At 54.7% G+C, this 18,359-nt stretch overlaps 1 protein-coding gene across 1 annotated transcript in view; it reads right to left on the reverse strand.

The window, feature by feature from the left end:
• Window positions 1-18,359, reverse strand: part of MYO7B (myosin VIIB) — a 74,396-nt gene that overhangs the window by 24,131 nt on the left and 31,906 nt on the right. Inside the window, exons 10-19 of the mRNA XM_089328375.1 lie at window positions 16,166-16,242; window positions 14,778-14,897; window positions 14,350-14,492; window positions 11,944-12,154; window positions 11,629-11,764; window positions 8,049-8,212; window positions 7,694-7,831; window positions 4,685-4,837; window positions 4,237-4,335; window positions 2,739-2,833 (exon numbers count right to left, since the gene is read on the reverse strand). Of these exons, the coding sequence (XP_089184501.1) occupies window positions 2,739-2,833; window positions 4,237-4,335; window positions 4,685-4,837; window positions 7,694-7,831; window positions 8,049-8,212; window positions 11,629-11,764; window positions 11,944-12,154; window positions 14,350-14,492; window positions 14,778-14,897; window positions 16,166-16,242 (1,336 nt within the window). The remainder of the gene's footprint in view (window positions 1-2,738; window positions 2,834-4,236; window positions 4,336-4,684; window positions 4,838-7,693; window positions 7,832-8,048; window positions 8,213-11,628; window positions 11,765-11,943; window positions 12,155-14,349; window positions 14,493-14,777; window positions 14,898-16,165; window positions 16,243-18,359) is intronic.

Below are 18,359 nucleotides of genomic sequence, written 5' to 3' on the forward strand. Positions count from 1 at the left end.
GCAGAGGGACCGTCACATGCTGGTGAAAATGAATCCACATCGTACTGTCTCAGCAGCTTTCCACACCCAAAGACGCACAGGTACGTTAAGGACAGTCTCCTTTTAACAAGCCAAATTTGTGAAGGAGAGCGGCAAGTTTTTAAAGTAACCAAATTGCCCCCCAAAGATCCATCAAGGCATAAGAAACAACTCCAACTTCTCATTTCTTGCCAGGCCTCCCTCCTCTGGCTACTAACCCAGGGCTGATGCAAAGAGTATAACCGGAAGTTGGGCTCTGGGGAGGCAGAGATACCTTCAGGCCAGCTCGGTGCAGAGCGATTTTCTTCTATTCCACACTTTACTGAGTTTTCTTGTCATTTTTAATATATTTTTTTTTGCAGGATAAAAAATCTCAATCACATTAAAAATCATTTGGAAAACTTCAGTATTGATTGATGCCAGGGTCCTGCCCTGTCCAATTAAGTTAGAACCTTTACTACAGTGTAGTAGGTTAAGCCAATGCCTGAGATGACAGCATCCCATATCAGAGCCCCGGTTCCAGTCCTGGGTGCTCCACTTCCAATCCAGCTCCCTGCTAATGCGCCCGAGAAAGCAGCAGCATGAACTGAAAACCATGACTCAGCTAAACACTATGAAGAACTCACTTAAAATACAGTGAGATGGGAAGGTTGAAAGTCAAAGGATGGAGAACATTGATTATGCAAATAGTCATAAAAATAAGACAGGCGTGACTAGGTTCATACCAGATGAAGTAGATTTCAAAGCAAGAAAATAGCCTGAGACAGAGAAGGACACCACAAGATGATAAAAGGATCAAAATCCTCCAAGAAGACTCAGCAATCCCCACGTGCAGGCACCAAGCAGCAGCTAAAAAATGTATGAAGCAAAAACTGCTAGAACTGAATGCAAAATTATAGTTGGAGACCTCCACACCACCCTCTCAACATTGATGGAATAGTTAATCAGACAAAAGAGTTGGCAAGAATATAGAATCATACATCGCTATCAACCTGCAAGATACAATTAATATTTTTAGAACTCCACCCAACAACAGCAGATATGCATTCTTTTCAAGCATCCTTAGAACATAATGATCTGTGCAACACAGTCAAAGTAGTACTGACAGGGAGACTGATGGCATTTAACACTAGAAAAGAGGGAAAGGGGGTGGTGCTATGACATAGCAGGTAAAGCTGCCAGTGGCCTGTGATGCCAGCATCCCATGGGGGCGCCGGTTCGAGTCCTGGCTGCTCCAGTTCCCATTCATCTCCCTGCTAATGGCCTGGGAAAAGCAGTAGAAGATGGTCCAAATATTTGGGCCCTTGCCACCCATGTGGGAGACCAGGATGGAGTTCCTGGCTCCTGACTTCAGCTTGGCCCAGCCCTGGCCATTGTGGAATGAACCAGCAGATGCTCTTTCTGTTTCTCCCTCTAGCTGTAACTCTTTCAAATAAATGAATAAAACTTGAGAGAGAGAGAGAGAGAAATCTTTGAATTCATTCATTTAATCTCCCATCTTAAGGATCTCAAAAAAGAAGGCTAACATACACCCAAAGATGGAAGAAGGAAGAAATAAGAAAAGGAGCAGACATCAATGAAATTAAAAATGAGAAAAATCAATGAAACAAAAAGCTGGATCTTCAGTAATGTCAATGAAATTGGCAAGCCTCTAGCAATTAAAAAAAAAAAAGAGAGAAGACACAAATGGCCAACCTTGGGGACTACCATTACTGATTGCAGACACCAAAAGGTCTGTGCAAGGAAGTACTTTGAGCAGCTCTACACACATAAATGTGACAGCTTAGAAAAAGGCAGATCCATGGGGGCCGGTGCTGTGGCGCAGTGGGTTATCGCCTTGGCCTGAAGCGCCGGCATCCCATATGAGCGCTGGTTCGAGACCCGGCTGCTCCACTTCCTGTCCAGCTCTCTGCTATGGCCCGGGAAAGCAGTGGAGGATGGCCCAAGTCCTTGGGCCTCTGCACCCACGTGGGGGACCCGGAGGAAGCTCCTGGCTCCTGGCTTCGGATCAGCGCAGCTCCAGCCATTGCGGCCATCTGAGGAGTGAACCATCGGATGGAAGACCTCTCTCTCTCTCTCTCTCTCTCTATGCCTCTCCTCTCTCTGTGTAACTCTTTCAAATAAATAATAAATAAATCTTAAAAAAAAAAAAAAGAAAAAAGCAGATCCATGCCTCAAAAAGCACACACGACCACAACTGGCTCAGCGGGAAATAGATACTCTGAGGGGTACGCCCATGCTTTGCTTAAAGACCGCCCATGCTTTGCTTAAAGACCGGGGTGGGGGGAGGTCTGAGACCCCCTGCTGTGTTGCACAAACTAGGACAGTGGCAACATCTCCAGCTGATGGACTCTTATGGGGCCCCCCATGGTGCATGGGGTCTGTTGCTGTGGTACCTTCTTCTTGTGGACCTGAGCCTCCCAGCCCAAAGGACCTCGCCATTCAAACCCACGCACTCTTTGAGATGGTGGAAGGAGAACGTGGAAGTGCAGCTGAGAGCCACGCTGCCCTTGGCCTGGCTGCTGTCTCCTGCGTGCACAGTGGCTTCCGCTCTAAGCATTCCCAGAATGTTCTAGAATTCTCTGGCCAGCAGCGGCAGCCCTGCTCAGGAGGGCTCGGGCCATCTGGTGCTTCAAGTACCCCTAGGGATGGACCAGCGGGAACATGCAGTGGGGATCCCGGGTTGGGGGTGGTGTGCGGGGCTTGGGCAGGGCCAGCACCTGTGTCTGTAGCCTCGCACGACTCTCTGGATGGTCATGGCTGCTCGATCCAGGGCCTGGCCCCTCTGTATTTCCAGCAGCGCGTCCTGGTGGTCCTGGGAGAGGAGCAAGGCATCCTGTAGTGGTCCTCCCACCTCGCGCCCCACTCCTGCCTGCCTCTTGCCTGACTCCTGGGCTCCCCCCTCCTGCCCCTGGAGGACACATGCACACAGAAAGGCCTCCAGGTGACTCTGCTGTGGCTCAGAGATAGGAGCTCCTGCTACACCTCCCACCCCCTGCCCGGACCCTCCCCTTGCAGCGCCTTCTGCTTTCAAACTTCAGTTCTGCTCTGGGGGAATCCAGGAGGGGAACACAAAGTTTCACTGAAATTGTGTTTTCTTTCCCCCACATTCTTGCTTGTTTCATGTCAAAGGTGTGGCGTGCCCAGGGTGAGACCAGCTGCATTCACCCCTGGCCTCACCTTGTCCCCCACCCCTACCCGGCCACCCTCCACGGGGTGAGAGGCACAGGCTGGCCCCTGCAGCCCCAGGAAGCCAGCACGGTATGTGTTGATAGGATGCAGAGTAGCGCCACCTGCTGGAAGGTGGAGAGGATTGTCTGGGCCCCTCCTGCCTCCCCCAGCCTTGGTCACAAAACACACTGGGCCTCTTGGCAGGTCCTGGGACACAGAGGTGGCAGACCTTGTCTGTGGCCTCAAGGCAGGGGAGGGAGAGAGGCTCTCTGGCCATCTGCCCACGCTGACCTCACTTCCGCCCTGCGGACCTCACGACCTGTGCACTCTCCCGGGCAGTGCCCTAGGCCAGCACCTCTGCCAGCCTCTCTTTCCCTCTGTTGCTTCCTCCCTGCCTGTCCTCGCCCAGAGCCCCAGCACAGCCTGATCCACCCGTGGGCAGAGGTACAGCCTAGAGGGCTGGGCCAGGACGTCCCTGGGGTGGTGGCAGGCTCCATGAGGGGAGGGAAGGGTGCAGTGGGGCCAGGGTGGGGGGCTGGGGCAGGCTGGCTGGGTGTCCTCTTGGCCGCTGTCTATTCCTCCTCACTTTGCCCATGCACCTATGGCTTAGGGGGCCAAGGGACATGGAAGTCCTCTTCCTGTTGGCTCTCGGACCCGCCGGCAACTTGGAGGTGACCCCTGCCTGCCTGCACGCTGCCAGGGATGGGGTGGTGGGATGATGACAGCAGCCTGCTAAGGTCTACCAGTTCTCCGGGCTCAGGCAGGGCTCAGCCTCCCCGGATAGGAGGAAGCCTCTGCTGCGGGCTGTGGAATCCAGCAGGATGGCGGCCTCTTCCCGGGACCGCAGAAGCCCCTCTCTGGGAAGCTCCTGGGCTTCTGCCGGCTGGCCTGGCTCTCCCCTGGGCTCCCCCAATCCAACCTGACTTTCTACACCTGAGGATGCCCAGCGGCTCCACTTGGAGGAAGTGAGCGGATACCCAGTCTGGTACAGGATGCTCTGGAAGGCTGATGGCCAGCTGCTTCTCCAAGGTAGGGGAAGTGTCTCACCTTCAGGAAAATCTTGGTCTTTCCCACTTTCCAGTCCTTGGCTGTCCCCAGCCACGTTTCAGCAATGTGCAGGGTCATCTGGCGGAACTTGTCTTTCAACTGCAGAGGAGAAACGGGGTGGGGATATAGGGTGGGGAAGAGGGGGGAGAGGGGATGGGGTACATTGAAGTCTCCTCCAGGGTGTCTTAGGGATCCCAGATTGCATCCTCCTCCCACAGGCCTCGCCATCAGGGGGTGTCTGGCTGGGTACAGGCCCAGGTGCACCTGAGATCAAGGGGTGGGGGAGGTGTGTGCCCAAGGCCCAGGACTCTGAGGCACCCCTGGGACCTCCACGCTGTTGTGCACTTGGCCCCAGGCTAACCCATGTGGGACCAGGGGTGCTGGCAGCATGGGTGGTGGGTGGAGGCGGTGGGGTCTCAGCCGCTAAGGGGAAGGTGGGGCTGCGCACCTGCACCCGCTCTGTGCTGGGCAGCAGCACGCAAAACCTCTGCGAGAACTCCTCGAAGGTGTAGCGGATGGGGAAGCCCGACTTTCGGATGTGCACGGTCTCCATCATGCCGGAGTAGCGCAGCTGCTGCAGGCACAGCTCGCGGTCGAAGAGCTGTGGGCGAGATGCGGGGCACTGACTGGATGCCGCCACCCAGCGGCTCCCAGCACCTGTGCCGGAGCTGCAGCGTGCAGGCCTGCGCGGGCAGGACAGGTCTGCTGGCCCAGGGTTCCATTCTGCGGCTGTCCCCCACAGACGGGAAGACCCAGGCATTCAAATGCATTCAAAGGACATTTGGGAAGAGTATCGTTGAAGTTGGCAGGAGAGACACGTCGATGAGGTAGAAACCCTGGCACCAGCAAGAATGCACGGTGCTTCCTTATTGAAAGGCGACACGCAGAGCTGTGAAGCTACGGGTGTGTGCACCTGCCCTGTTCCTATTTCTAAGCATCCATTGTCTGCATCAAGTCCCTTCTACACCACAGAACAATGAAGAAATGAACCTACGGAGAGGCAGAGAATATTCTGGTCCACTGAGTCCCTTAGATGGGTGTTGACATGAGAGCTGCAGGAAAACTGAACTGAGCCTTGCTTGGAGGCTGGCAGACAGAAATGTGGGCTGGATGCTTTCCCTAGGCATGTCAGGGTTCAGCGGTGGCCCCACGGGCTCTGCCATGGCTTGGCCTCTAGAGGGCGCACTCCGCCCTGTAATGAGCGTGTGTGTGTGTGTGTGTGTGCGTGTGTGTGTGTGTGTGTGGTTAGTCCTGAGACCCCAGGGGACATACTCTGTAATGGGCCAGCCCACCAGCATCATTCTTCACCCCGCCTGGAAACATTGAGGGCTGTGGGCATTCCAGCCACATGGCGGTTAGCCTTGGGCAAGTGCTTTGCAGCCATTGATGGATTTTGTTCTATGGGACAGCCCTACGTGGTGTAATTGGTTCCCACTGAAAGATGAGGTGCCTGAGGCCCAAGGTCACACTCCTCCATGGCTGAGCTGGGGTTCAAACCCTGAGGCCCGCGGCAGCTGCCACTCACTGGGTCGTGCTCCAGCCAGTAGTGCGCAAGAAACCGGAGCCTCAGCCTCAAGCCTGCCCACCTGGCCGGCACCTCTAAAGGTGGGCCAAGTGGGCTTTTGTGGCCAGCAGGTCTCAGGGAAAACAGGGACATCTCCCAGCCATTAAGGAAAAGAAGCAGTTTTCTGGGGCCGGTGCTGTGGCGTAGGGGATAAAGCAGTGCCGGTATCCCATTACACGCTGGTTTGAGTCCCGGATGCTCTACTTCCCATCCAGCTCCCTGTAAATGTACCCTAACCCTAACCCTAACCCTAACCCTAAGCAGAAGATGGCCCAAGTGCTGGGCCCCTGCACCCTTGTAGGAGACTTGGAGGAAGCTCCTGGCTCCTGGTTTCAGATGAGCCCAGCTCTGGTGGTTGTGGCCATTTGGGGAGTGAACCAGCAAATTCTCTCTCTCTCTCTCTCTCTCTCTCTCCCCCACCAGCCCCATGCCTCTCTGTAACTTTACCTTTCAAATAAATCAGTAAATCTTAAAAAAAGAAAAAGAAGTGATTATGTGACATCTGCCTGCTGTGTCACGTGGAAGACCCATTCTAGATATCACGGGACAAGCCCCATTCCAAAGCAGTGTATCCCTTTCAGAAAGGAGCTTCATTTAGCGCCCTGTGATTTTTACTCCCCTGCAAGATGTGTCTGAGTCATTTCATATCCTTTCAGATGGTTCGGGGAGCCCCTGTAGGCTATTGTCTGAACATCTGTCTCCCTAAACCCATGTTGGAGTTCAGGCGCCAACATCTCACACTGATGCTACTCAGGGGGTGGAAAAAGAAGTTGGCCCCAGGGTTTAGAGGTGAGGGCTATGGGAGGTGATAAACTGGATTAGATTGTCAAGGACGACCAGGGGATGGTGGCTTTACAAGGAGAGAGAGAGACCACACGCCGACAATTACAGATATTTCCTAAGGACTCCACCCCCAAGAATCCAGCACCAGAGGCTGAATCAGTGGTGCCCCTCTGATCTTGGACTGAGAACCCCCAGAACAGTGAGCCTTGGGTCTGGTGTTGTGGTGCAGCGGGTGAAGCCACTGCCTGTGACAGTGACCTCCCAGATGAGCATCAGTTGGAGCCCTGGCTGCTCCACTTCCTATCCAGCGCCCTGCTGATTTACCTGGGAAGGCAGTAGAAGATGGCCCAGGTGCTTAGGCCTCTGCCACCCACCTGGATGGAGTTCTTGGCTCCTGGCTTTGACCTGGCTTAGCCCTAGCCACTGTGGCCATTTGAGGAGTGAACTAGATGATGGAATATCTCTGTCTCTGTCTCTGTCTCTCTCTTTTCCTCTCTTTCACTCTTTCAAATAAATAAATAAATAAATCTTTAAAAAAAAAGAACTATGAGGTAAGTATGACTCTCTTGTCTTAGGTTAGCCTGCCTCAGGTATTTCGCTACAGTGAATGAAAAGCTGACTTGTTTGTTGCTGTATTTGCAACTTCTGGGTGGGACTCCTAAGCCTCTGGAACAGTACTCCAGGGCTCCCATGCCTTCACCACACACACCTGGATGAAACTGGCTGTGCTGCTTTAGGTCTCAGTGCCCGGGTGTGGCTGCAGCCTCTGAGGTCCTAGTAGCACCTGCTGCTGCCTACCCAGTGCAGTTCACCCTGGGAGATGTAGCATGTCGCACCCAGCCCTCACTGCACCCCTGCAGGCAGGAGTGGTCTGACTTACGGCTGAGAAGACCAAGGCTCAGAGAGGCCAAAAGCCTGGCCAAGCACACACAGCAGGGCAAAGAGTCTGTGTGCTCCAAAGAACTTGAGGTCAGCAGTTGGCTAACCGGCTCTGTCAAGTGGGGGCAGATGCAGCTCCAGAGCTGACCAGGCCCTGGTGATGGAAACAATCCTCCCGAGATGCCACCCGAGTGTCTCCCCACCCCGACTGTCCCAGCCTCCCCCACTTACCAGCGGCTTCTTGTACTGGTTGGGCTTGATGCAGCGGATGAAGTAGGGCTGGCAGCTGGTGAGGATTTTCATCAGCTGGTCCAGGGACTGCTTGAACTGGCCTGCTAGGGTGGAGGGCCGCTTGGTGGAGTCTGTAGACTGAGGACAGGAGCACAGGGCGTGAGCAGGGCTGGAGGTGTGGCTGGCCCGCTGCACACACCGAGGGCAGGTGCACCTCTGCATTCGTCTGTCCAGCAGAGTTGCCTACTGTGTGCAGGCACCCTGCTGCATGTTGGGGTCCCAGGGCTGTGCAAAATAGTCTTCCCTGTGGCCCTCAGCCTGGGGGGGCAGGTGGGAGGGTGCACCGGGAGCCCACCTTGAAGAACTGGCTCCTGGCCTTTGCCTGGCGGATGGTGCCCTGGCCCAGCTTGGTCTCTGCTGACTCCAGGTTGAACATTTCCCGCAGGAACTTATTTTTGGAGGAGTAAACCAGGGTGAGGATATCTGCACTCAGCACATCTCGGTTCTTCTCCAGGAAGCCTGTGGGGACAGCGGGGCTCGTGTGTCAGCCGGGCTCAGCCAGCCCCACCACCCACGGGGAAGATGGGGCCAGTGGGGGCAGGGACACGGGATGCCCAGAGGAGTCTCCTCTGATGGTGGCCCCATGGGAGCCACGCTCTCCATCTCCCCACCACGTGGCTTCTCCCATCCAAATTCTCAACCTCCCCCAAGCTCCTCATCCGCACTCCAACAGCCCAGTCTAAACCTCAGCTGTTGCCTTGCTCCATGGCCTCTGGAGGTCTTTCAGCCTGAATGCTGGGCCACCTGGAATAGGGGAGGGGCAGCGTAATGGACTGGGATGTGTCTTCCTCCATCCCTCCCCCTTCATATATTGAGGTCCTACATCTGGACATATGACCGTTCAAGGGGTGATGGTAGTACAATGAGGTCACAGAAGTGGCCCCAGGTCAGCGTGGCCAGTGTCATTAGAACACAGTCGCACAGAGGAGACCCCATGGAGACACAGAGAGGAGGAGAACCGCCCTCATTCTGTGCACCCCTCATCCTCCCACGTCCAGTGTGGCGCTGAGGTGTTCCTGGCTGTGTAAGCCTCCAGCCTGCAGGAGGCGCTGTTTCAGTCCTTGCTGAGTGACAGGACAGACATGGGTCCAGGGGCTAAGGAGACCCCTCTCTCCTCCAGCCGCAAGGACCACTGGCCTGGCCATGAAGTGGGGGCAGAATGACCCTGAGCAGGTGCTGAAGATGGCTGCGTGACCCCAGCTTTCCCCTCTGGCTCTGCCGCCTGGAAGCCCTCCCCCCACCCCATCTTCCAGTGGCATGCCGTATGCACACCTGCCCAGACTAGGGTGAGTCTGTGAGGAGGGCACAGGGAGGGGAGCTGGCTTCCATTCTCTGCCCACAGGCATCTGTGAAGGAGCAGCGCCTGGGGATGGGCTGCACCAGGTGTGCCCCATGAGCAGCCTCACCCATGTGCACGGCCAGGTTCAGGGGCAGCCACAGGCCACCCTGCAAGGTGGGACGCTGCCCACTGGAGATTCCCCTCTGCCCCCCTGAGTTCTTGCAAGGAGGGGCAGGACTGAGGCAGCCCCAGGCTTAATCCTCCAGCAGGGGTGGAGGTGGAGAACAGCAGGGTGCCTCAAATGAAAAAATAATGCTTAGCATTAATGAACAGTGCCAGAATTTTACAATCAAGAAATCCATGGGGGCTGGCGCTCTCTGCGTTGCCAGCATCCCATCTGGGAGCCTGTTTGAGTCCCTTCTGCTCCACTTCCAATCTAGCTCTCTGCTAATGCACCTGGCAAGGCAACAGAAGATGACCCAAGTGTTTGGACCCCTGCATCCAAGTGGAAGACCTGGAAGAAGCTCCTGGCTCCTGGCTTCGGATTGGCTTGTCTCCAACTGTTGCAGCAATTTAGGGAGTGAGCAACTGGATGGAAGACCTTTCTGTCTCTCCCTGTCTTTGTCTGTAACTCTGCCTCTCAAATAAATAAACAAAAATCTTAAATAGAAAAGAAAAAAAATTCAGAAGGAAGCTGCTTTAACCTTAGAATACCTGCAATTTCCATGTTATTGAAAAAAAATACAACTTGGGGGTGGGCGTTTGGCTGAGAGAAAAGACGCCCCTGTTCCATATTGGAGTGATTGGGTTCAGTGCTCACCTCTGGCTCCTGACCCCAGCTTCCTGCCAAAGCAGACCCTGCGAGCCAGCAGTGATGGCTCAAGTGACTGAGTCTCTGCCACCCAAGTGGGAGACTTGGACTGAGTTCCTGGCTCCCAGCTTCATCCTTGGTACCACACTGGGGGAGGGAACTGGTAGATTGGAGTCCCTGTCTGTGTGTCTGTATCTCTGTCTCTGTACCTCTCAAATAAGCAAGTAAATAAATGATTTTTAAAAAATACAACTCAGGGGGCTGGCGTTGTGGTGTAGAGGGTTAAGCTACCACCTGTGATGCTGGCATCGCATATGGGCACCTGTTCGAGTCCTGGTTGCTCCACTTCTAATCCAGCTCCCTGCTAATGTACCTGTGAAAGCAGCAGAGGATTGCCCAAGTGCTTGGGGCCCTGTACCCACATGGGAGACCTGGATTGTATTCCCAGCTCCTGACTCTGGCTCTGGGCTCAGCCTTGGCAGGTGTGGGAATTCAAGGAGTGACCCAGCAGATGGGAACTCTCTCTGTTCCTCTGTCTCTCTCTGTGTGTCTGTCTCTTTTCCTCCTCTTGAGTTAAAAACAACAACAACAACAACAACCAGGGGCTGGGACTGTGGCATAGCAGGTTAAATCCCCAGCCTGCAGCGCGGCATCCCATATGGGTGCTGGTTCAAGTTCCGGCTGCTCCACTTCCCATCCAGCTCTCTGCTGTGGCCTGGGAAAGCAGTAGAAGATGGCCCAAGTCTTAGGTCCCTGCACCAGTGTGGGATCCTGGCTCCTGGCTTTGGATTGGCCCAACTCCGGCCATTGCAGCCATTTGGGGAGTGAACCAGCAGATAGAAGACCTCTCTTTCTTTCTGGCGCTACCTCTCTCTATAATTCTGTCTTTCAAATAAATAAAATAAATCTTTAAAAAATGGGCAAAGAGTTTGGACAGGCATTTCTCCAAAGAAGACATACAAATATCCAGTGAGCATATGAAAAGTCACTCAAGATCATTAGCCATCAGGGAAATGCAACTCAAAATCCAATTGAAAGACAATCTTAAACATACCGGAATAGCTGTAATGAAACAGAACAGATAGGAACATGTGTTGTGGAGGCTGGGGAGAAATGAAAATGCTTATGAGCTGTCTGTCGGAATATAAAATAGTACAGCTGCTCTGGGTAACACTTTGGTGCTTACTCAAAGAGTTAAAACCTAGGGTGGTATTGTCCAGTAATCTCTTTCCTAGGTGGATGCCCATGGGACATGGGAACAGTGTCCACACACAGGCTTGCCCATGATTGTTCCAGCAGTGGTGTACACAGTGGCCCCAGAGGGAACCACGCTAACGCCCAGCCACGGATGAAGAGATTAATGGGATATGCTGTAGCCTTATGAGGACTTGTTATTCTGCAAGAAAAAGGAATGAGGTCTTGGCACATGCAGCCACACAGGCGAACCTTGAAAAGGGCCTGCTGAGTGACAGAAACCAGCCACAGAGACCACGTAGCATCTGAGTCCCTTGGTATGAAACGTTCAGAAGAGGAGAATTCACAGAGGTAGATCTCGGTTGTTGCTTAGGGTTCAGGGAGAATGGGGAGTGACTTCTAGTGGCTGGGGCTGGAAGTTCTTTTAAAAAAAATTTTTTTTTTTCCTTTCTCCAGTGAAAGCCATACTACTCATTACTTCACCCCACTGGTAGACCTGCAGAACAGCCTCCATCTCTCAGCCTCCTTTGTCTCCGTCTCCTGGGAACCGACTCCAGCCCGGAGAAAGGGCATAGATGGAGCTGCACTCACCTTCAACTTGGTAGTACACCTCGCCGGCAAAGTGGGCAATGCCGAACCTGGCATCGTGGATGCTCTTGGGCTGCAGGAAGCCCTTGTTGTTGGCGTGGACGCTGTTCAGTTTCTGCAGCATGGTCATATCTGTCCCCTGGAAGAACCCAGATGCCCCATGGGCTGAGGTCCCAAGGGCTCAGGGGCTGCCTCCTGAAGCCAAGCAGGCTGGGCTCAGAGTGCCTGAGCAGGTGCAGAGCCGAGGGGCACAGGCCGGATCTGTTCCTGCACCTGCAGCTCTCCTGCCCCGCCCTCAAGAGCGGGCCCCACACGCACCTGTGGGAAGCGACTCTCTTCATCTAGCAGGGAGATGATGCTCATGGGCTTGAGGGCCAGCAGGTCTAGGGTGGGCCTGTTGTCGGTGTAGTGGATGTAGTCCCAGGCGATGTTCTCCGAGCGGTACTCCTCCTGCTCCATGCTGAACACATGCTGCACGAAGAACTGTTGCAGGTGCTCATTGGCGAAGTTGATGCAGAGTTGCTCGAAGCTGTGAAGGCAACATTGCCGCCCAGAGGGAAGAGAGGGGCCCGCCCTGGTGAGAGCCCTGGACCATCCCCCCAGCCTTTTGCACACAGCCCTGTACCCGTCTGCCCACAGATGCACACCCTTGCCCCCACCACAGGTGCACACTGATGCAGTGGCTTCTTGGGTACCCCAAAAAGGCCCTCCACCAGCAGGTCCAGTCTGACCCTGAGGCCATCCTTGTGGGGTCCAGTGCACGTGAGCAGTCCCAGCCCCATGGCAAGTGGCCTTGGCTAGTGGCCTTGATATTGGGCTTCTAGAGACTCAGAATGGCTGCTGGGCTGGTCTGCATCAACCACATATATTCACTATACCTGCAGCACCCCTTCCCCCAATGCCTCCAACCTGCTCCTCCTCCTGGGCTCCTGCCTTGGGCTATGGCCCCTCCACTCTCCACCCTCCACCCCTGGCTCAAGTCGGAAACCAAGGGGTTGGGCTTGTTCCTGTCACTCCTCCCCAATTCCCGTGGTTGCCTCATGCTGCTTCCAGAACTGCTGACTTCTTTCACAGTCCCACTGGGCAGCCTGAGCCCAGGCTGTCTTCACTCTGTACCTGGAGCTGGTGTGTGGCCTCCTGATGGCACTAGGAACCCTGGCCTTGCCTCTCATGTGTCCCCAGATGGCCACAAGAGGGATCACTCTGCCATGCAAATCTGATCCCATTCATCTTGGCTTCAGAACCTCCCTTGTTTCCCACTGGACTCAAGAGCCAGATGTTGACCCCTGGTAGCAAGCCCTGCCCACCCTCCTGCCTCAGTGGCAATGCTCTGGCCATGGAGCTCTGAGTGCTACTGGTCCCCTCCTACCTCCCAGGGCCCTCTGCTCCCTCCTTGCCTGGTTGGTTCCACTCATACTTGGGTGTTTCTCAGGCATCCCTTCCTCTGGAGACTGTTAGCCCATGGTGGAAGGAGCTGCTCGCCATGCTCCCCCAGCCTAGGACTCTGCTGGGAGGGGTTCCGGGGACATGTGCAGATGGCGATCCTAGTGAGGGGCCCAGTGCCTTGCATAAGCTCCTGCCCAAGTTCCTGGGTGACAGCCCTGGATCAAACCTAGTACGTGGTGATGGGTGGGCTTCTTCCAGGGTGGATGCCCTGCATACACAGCCAGGTCCCTGGGAACCAACCGCCATCTGGCTCCAAAGCATCTACAGGTGTGCTCCATCTGCCCACCTGTCTCTCCTGTGCCCGCCCTGCCCTCACCCTCTAGGCAGCAGTAGGGAGCTGGCCCTGGGAGGCAGCAGCAGCAGCAGTATGCTTACTTGCTGGAAGAATGGCAGTGTCTTCTCCAGCCTGGCTCTCCAAGAGAAACTTTGAAACCCTTCCCACGGCAGATTTTACCTGGAGAGCAGGCCTTGGGCAGCGGCCACCCCAAGGTCGGGCCAGGCCACCCCTTGGCTCCCCAAACAGGTTACCCAGAGGCCTCTGCTTCTTGGAACCAGTGTCCTGCCAAGCCCTTTAAAATGAGCCAGGCTCGATTAGGCTGGGTTTCATCCAAAACACTTGCTACCTGCTTGTCTCCTGGCCCTTACTTCCTCCTCAAGAACCTCCTGCCCGGAACATTGCTGTCTTGGTTTGGCTGCCTTGCCTGGCTCCCTTCACCATCTTGTCCACCTCCTCCACCCCCCACTCAATCCTGCATCACAGTCACGCCTGGTAGCCGCTTCCGGATCTGCCTCCTATATGCAGCTCTTTGATTCTCTGTCCAGGGTGCTGGGACACAGAGTCACAGGTATCCTGACCCACCTTACCCCATAACCCTCCCCAACCTCAAAAGTCAGGGTTAGCCCACAAATGCACCTGGTTTCCCCATTGCCTAGGATGCCACCCACCCACAGATGCAGCCGAGTCCACCGGCACTCTGACCTCCTGTGATAATTCACTCTGGCTCAAGAGCCATGACAAGTTCTGGGCTCTCAGCCTGGCTATTGTGTGTGTGTTGGGGGGCTTCTTGCTTTGTGTCTTTCTCTGGAGGTGTTGAGGGTGCACGCTGGCATCTCAGGAACAAAGACCTGGGCCTGCTCACAGCATGACCCTGGTGTGGTGAGTGCAAGTGTGGAGGTCCCTGGTGCCAGCCCTGGGGCAGGCTGGGGGTTTGCAAGGCTGCCCTCTGGCTTACTGCTATCTTCCACTTTATGAAAACGGGTGGATTGGGGCTCTCATACCTGTTGTTATGGAAATTTTCAAAGCCAAATATGTCCAGGAGGCCAATGGCCCTCCGAACATTCTTGGGGTCCTGGGAGGGAGGGGTATCAATTGTAGCATTGATCTTCTTGACGATCCACAGGAAGAGGTGCCCGTAGATACCCTGGAGGGGACACAGAAGGAGGCTTTGAGGCACAAGGAGGGGCTGCCCCATCTCCAGGTTCACCCGGAAGGGCTGTGTGCAGACGGAGGACGTCATGGACTTGCTAAGGGATGTCATCCCTCCTTGAAAGGCGGGAAACTGAGGCCAGAGAAGCTGGGAAGCCAGTCCCACTGGGCAGGTGATTGGCAGAGTTGGAACCTGCCCAGCGATTGCTCCGTTTCCTGCTGCCCACCCGCAGAGCAAGGAATGGGGCTGTGGCCACTTCGTGGACCTACAGATCTGTACCTTGACAAAGGCATCCCTCCGGTCTGCAGCCTGGGCGATGTTCAGGGGTCTGGTGACGTACTCGCCCCGGATAAGGATGGTATGCTTGATCAGGCAGTCCCGGAGTGCCTGGTGCTGCACCTGGAAGGCAGGTGGGGCTGCATCACACTTGTGGTGCACAGCTTGCCTCTGCTGTGTCTTGCTCCTTCTCATGGCCAGTCACCCCATGCCCTGGTCCCGAGGGTGGACAATGTGTCAGGGCCAGGGTCCTAGGTGCGCTGGGGTGCACAGGGTAACAGGAAGGAGGGCTCCAAATGTGCAGATCTCCTGGGCCAGGTCTCAGATAGGCCCCACTCCAAGTCACTCCCAGCCTAGGGGCCAGGGCCTCCCCACCACACAGGGAGAGCAAGCTAGCAAAACTCCAGAGTTCTTAAGTACCTGCTGTGGCTGGCATGAGTCCCCTAGGAGGTCAGAGGTTAGACCCATTACCCTCAAATCTACCTGTTGATACTAGTAGGAGGCAGAGCCTTGGGGAGGGGTTTGGGGTTAGATGAAGTTACAAGAGTGGGGTCCTTGTGATGGGATCAGTGGCTGCTTAAGGAGAAAGAGAGGGACCTGAGCTGCCGCACTTGCTCTGTTTGTCCGGCACACCCTCTGCTGTGACTTGATGCAGCCAGGAGGCCCTCACCAGAGGCTGACACCATGCACTTGGATTTCCGTGAGCCATATAAACTCTATTCCCTATACCTAGCCAGGCCTTGGGATTGTGGTACAGAAACAGAAAGCAGACTAAGACAGTTCCTATGCCCCATGTGAGGCATGCCAACAGCAAGAATGTGCTTAGTGTAGTTGTTGTTGTTTTTTTTTTTTCCCTCGCTTGTGCTGTATTGATCTCCCACCAGAACCTGTCAACAGGATGTGATGTGAGGTCATCACCATGTCCCCAGGGCAGAGGCAAGAGGCCCTGCTCAGGCCCTGCTGCCCTTCCTCCAGGGATCCATAAGAACGTGGAAGGCTGGGCTCTGAGCCACTGACTCCCAGCTATCCCACTTCTCAAAACCGCACAACTCATGGAGGCGCCCGGGGGGTCGAGGGCTCAGGACAGGGACACTCTGATGGGCATTGGGTGGGGTGCCCAATTGGGGCGGTTAGGGGTGAATGGGTGAGGCTGCTGAGTGCAGGGCCACTGAAGGGTAGGAGAGAGTACTGGAAACAGAACAGTGATCCTGTCACGGCCTCGTTAATGACTTATTCACACCGATCCACTCTGCTGCCCACCTTCAGTCCCTACAGTGCACAGATGGGTGCAGGGGTTGAGCTCAGAGCCTGGGAGAGGGGGCGGCCCCAGCTTGGGCCACAAGAATCAGGCATTGAGGGTCTTTCAGCCCAGGTCCCCAGGCCCCCGCTACCTCCAGGAGCTTCATCACGATTGGGAAGGCGGGTGTGTCCATCACGTCGGAGGAATCCAGGTTCTCAAACACCGCAGCTGGAGAGAGAAGAGGCAACTGGAGTGGGAAGGAGGCCTGAATCAATGGGACAGAGGACCCCCAGGGAGGCCCAGGCCTGTGGCAGCCGCACATCCACGCCTTGGGGACAACTGTCCTGGGGCCTCTGCCTCTCCCAGCGCCCTCTCTCAGAGGGAGCCAATGTCCCCAGCGACCACCAGCCAACAGCATGTTCGCCTCAATGAGTATAACAGACCACGGTCCTCTCTGCCTGCCGAGGGGCTTCTTCATAGGGAGAAGTCTGAATCAGGAAACCCACAGGCACCACATGGTAAGGGCCAGGTGGGGCTGTGGAGAGAGAACCAGCCCCCTATAATCCACTCTGTGGTCTATGGGAACCTGGGGAAGCAAGCATTAATGGAGCACTGACTGCATGCCGAGCCCAGCTCTGTGGCACTCTCTGTGGTTCCAGTTGCTCTGCTTTGAGCCAACGTGCGCTTTAGGATGACTGTAGGCTATAGCTGTGTATGTTTCTTCAGAAAAGTTAAGAACTCGTGCAATAACACATACAAAGGTGCTTTAAAAACTCTTTGGGAAAATGGAATTAAGAGATGAGTTTATTCTGGTGCAAAATTATTTTTGAAATCCATGGGTGTTTTTTCTTTGTCACACACATCTTCCTTGGACATTGGGAAGCACCTTTATGCAGGTTAAAAAAAAAAAAGTGCTTAAAACACAAAGGTAGGTCGGCGTTGCGGCTCACTAGGCTAATCCTCCACCTTGCAGCACCGGCACACCGGGTTCTAGTCCCGGTCGGGGCGCCGGATTCTGTCCTGGTTGCCCCTCTTCCAGGCCAGCTCTCTGCTGTGGCCCGGGAGTGCAGTGGAGGATGGCCCAAGTGCTTGGGCCCTGCACCCCATGGGAGACCAGGAGAAGCACCTGGCTCCTGCCATCGGATCAGCGCGGTGCGCCGGCTGCAGCGCGCTGGCCACGGCGGCCATTGGAGGGTGAACCAATGGCAAAAGGAAGACCTTTCTCTCTGTCTCTCTCTCTCACTGTCTACTCTGCCTGTCAAAACACACACACACACACACACACAAACCCACAAAGGTATGTTGTGTGAGCTCAGCTAAAGCCAAATGCAGATCCCGCCAACATGGACTCCCTCATGGTCCTCCTTGCTGACTCTCTTCTTGTCCACAATGGGGAGCTACCCTCCTGGCATTTGTGGTCTTCTACACGGAGTTACCAACCATTTATAATTGTGCCTGTCTTAGAGTGACTACACCATCTTCACTGGTGTGCACTGGCCTCACCCCCGCTACATCATGTGTCCAACACTCTTCCATGTCCCAATGCCTACTTCTGGTTAGCACCCACCTTTCCCTGGTAGAAGTGCCCAGTGTGCCCAGTGATGGACAGGTCACCTTAGCTACAACTGCGAGGAGGTGGTAGTCCAAGTTCATGCTGGTCATGTAGATACCCCCTTGCTCCAGAAGCTCATTGCAAAGTCTGTCCCTCCCCTACTATGCTGTGCGTTAGTTCAGGAACCACACATAAGCTCTTCAGAGATTGCCCGCTCTCTTTCTCTCTCCCTTTGGGGCTCCACTAGAAGTGTACTGCCTCTACTAGCTCTCCTATCTTCTCTTTGATGTTTTCCACATTTTTGTCTCTCTGTGCTGTACTCACAGTTCCTCCTAACGTTTCTCCCAGCTCACATCTTCCCTCTTCACATGCATAAAGTTGGCTGTTCAACCCAGCCATCGAGTTTTTAATGTTGGCTATTTAAAAAATTTTTTTTGAACTTTTATGTGGTTCCCTCAAAGCCACATGGTAAAACCACATTTTATGGTTTCCAATTCTTTGTCTATGACATGTCCAAGTTTGGTCTTTTCTTACACACAGCAGGCAGAGCTGCTCTGTAGTCTGGGTCCAACAACCCCAGTATCTGACATCTTTGTGGCTCTATTTCTGCTGGTTCTGGCTCATAGTATCTGCTTTCCTTGTTCTCATTTATTTCTGGCTGCATGCTGGATGTTGTGTCTGTAAAACTGCCGAAGGAATCATCTGCAATCTGAGTTGCAGGTATTTTCTTCCAGAAACTTCCAGTAACTTCTTTCAGGTGCTTAGGTGCCAATGGGTCGGGTACCTTAATCCC

Source organism: Oryctolagus cuniculus, chromosome 3, assembly GCF_051225735.1.
Source record: "Oryctolagus cuniculus isolate XC-2025 breed Fujian yellow rabbit chromosome 3, ASM5122573v1, whole genome shotgun sequence".
Classification (NCBI taxonomy): Eukaryota; Metazoa; Chordata; class Mammalia; order Lagomorpha; family Leporidae; genus Oryctolagus; species Oryctolagus cuniculus.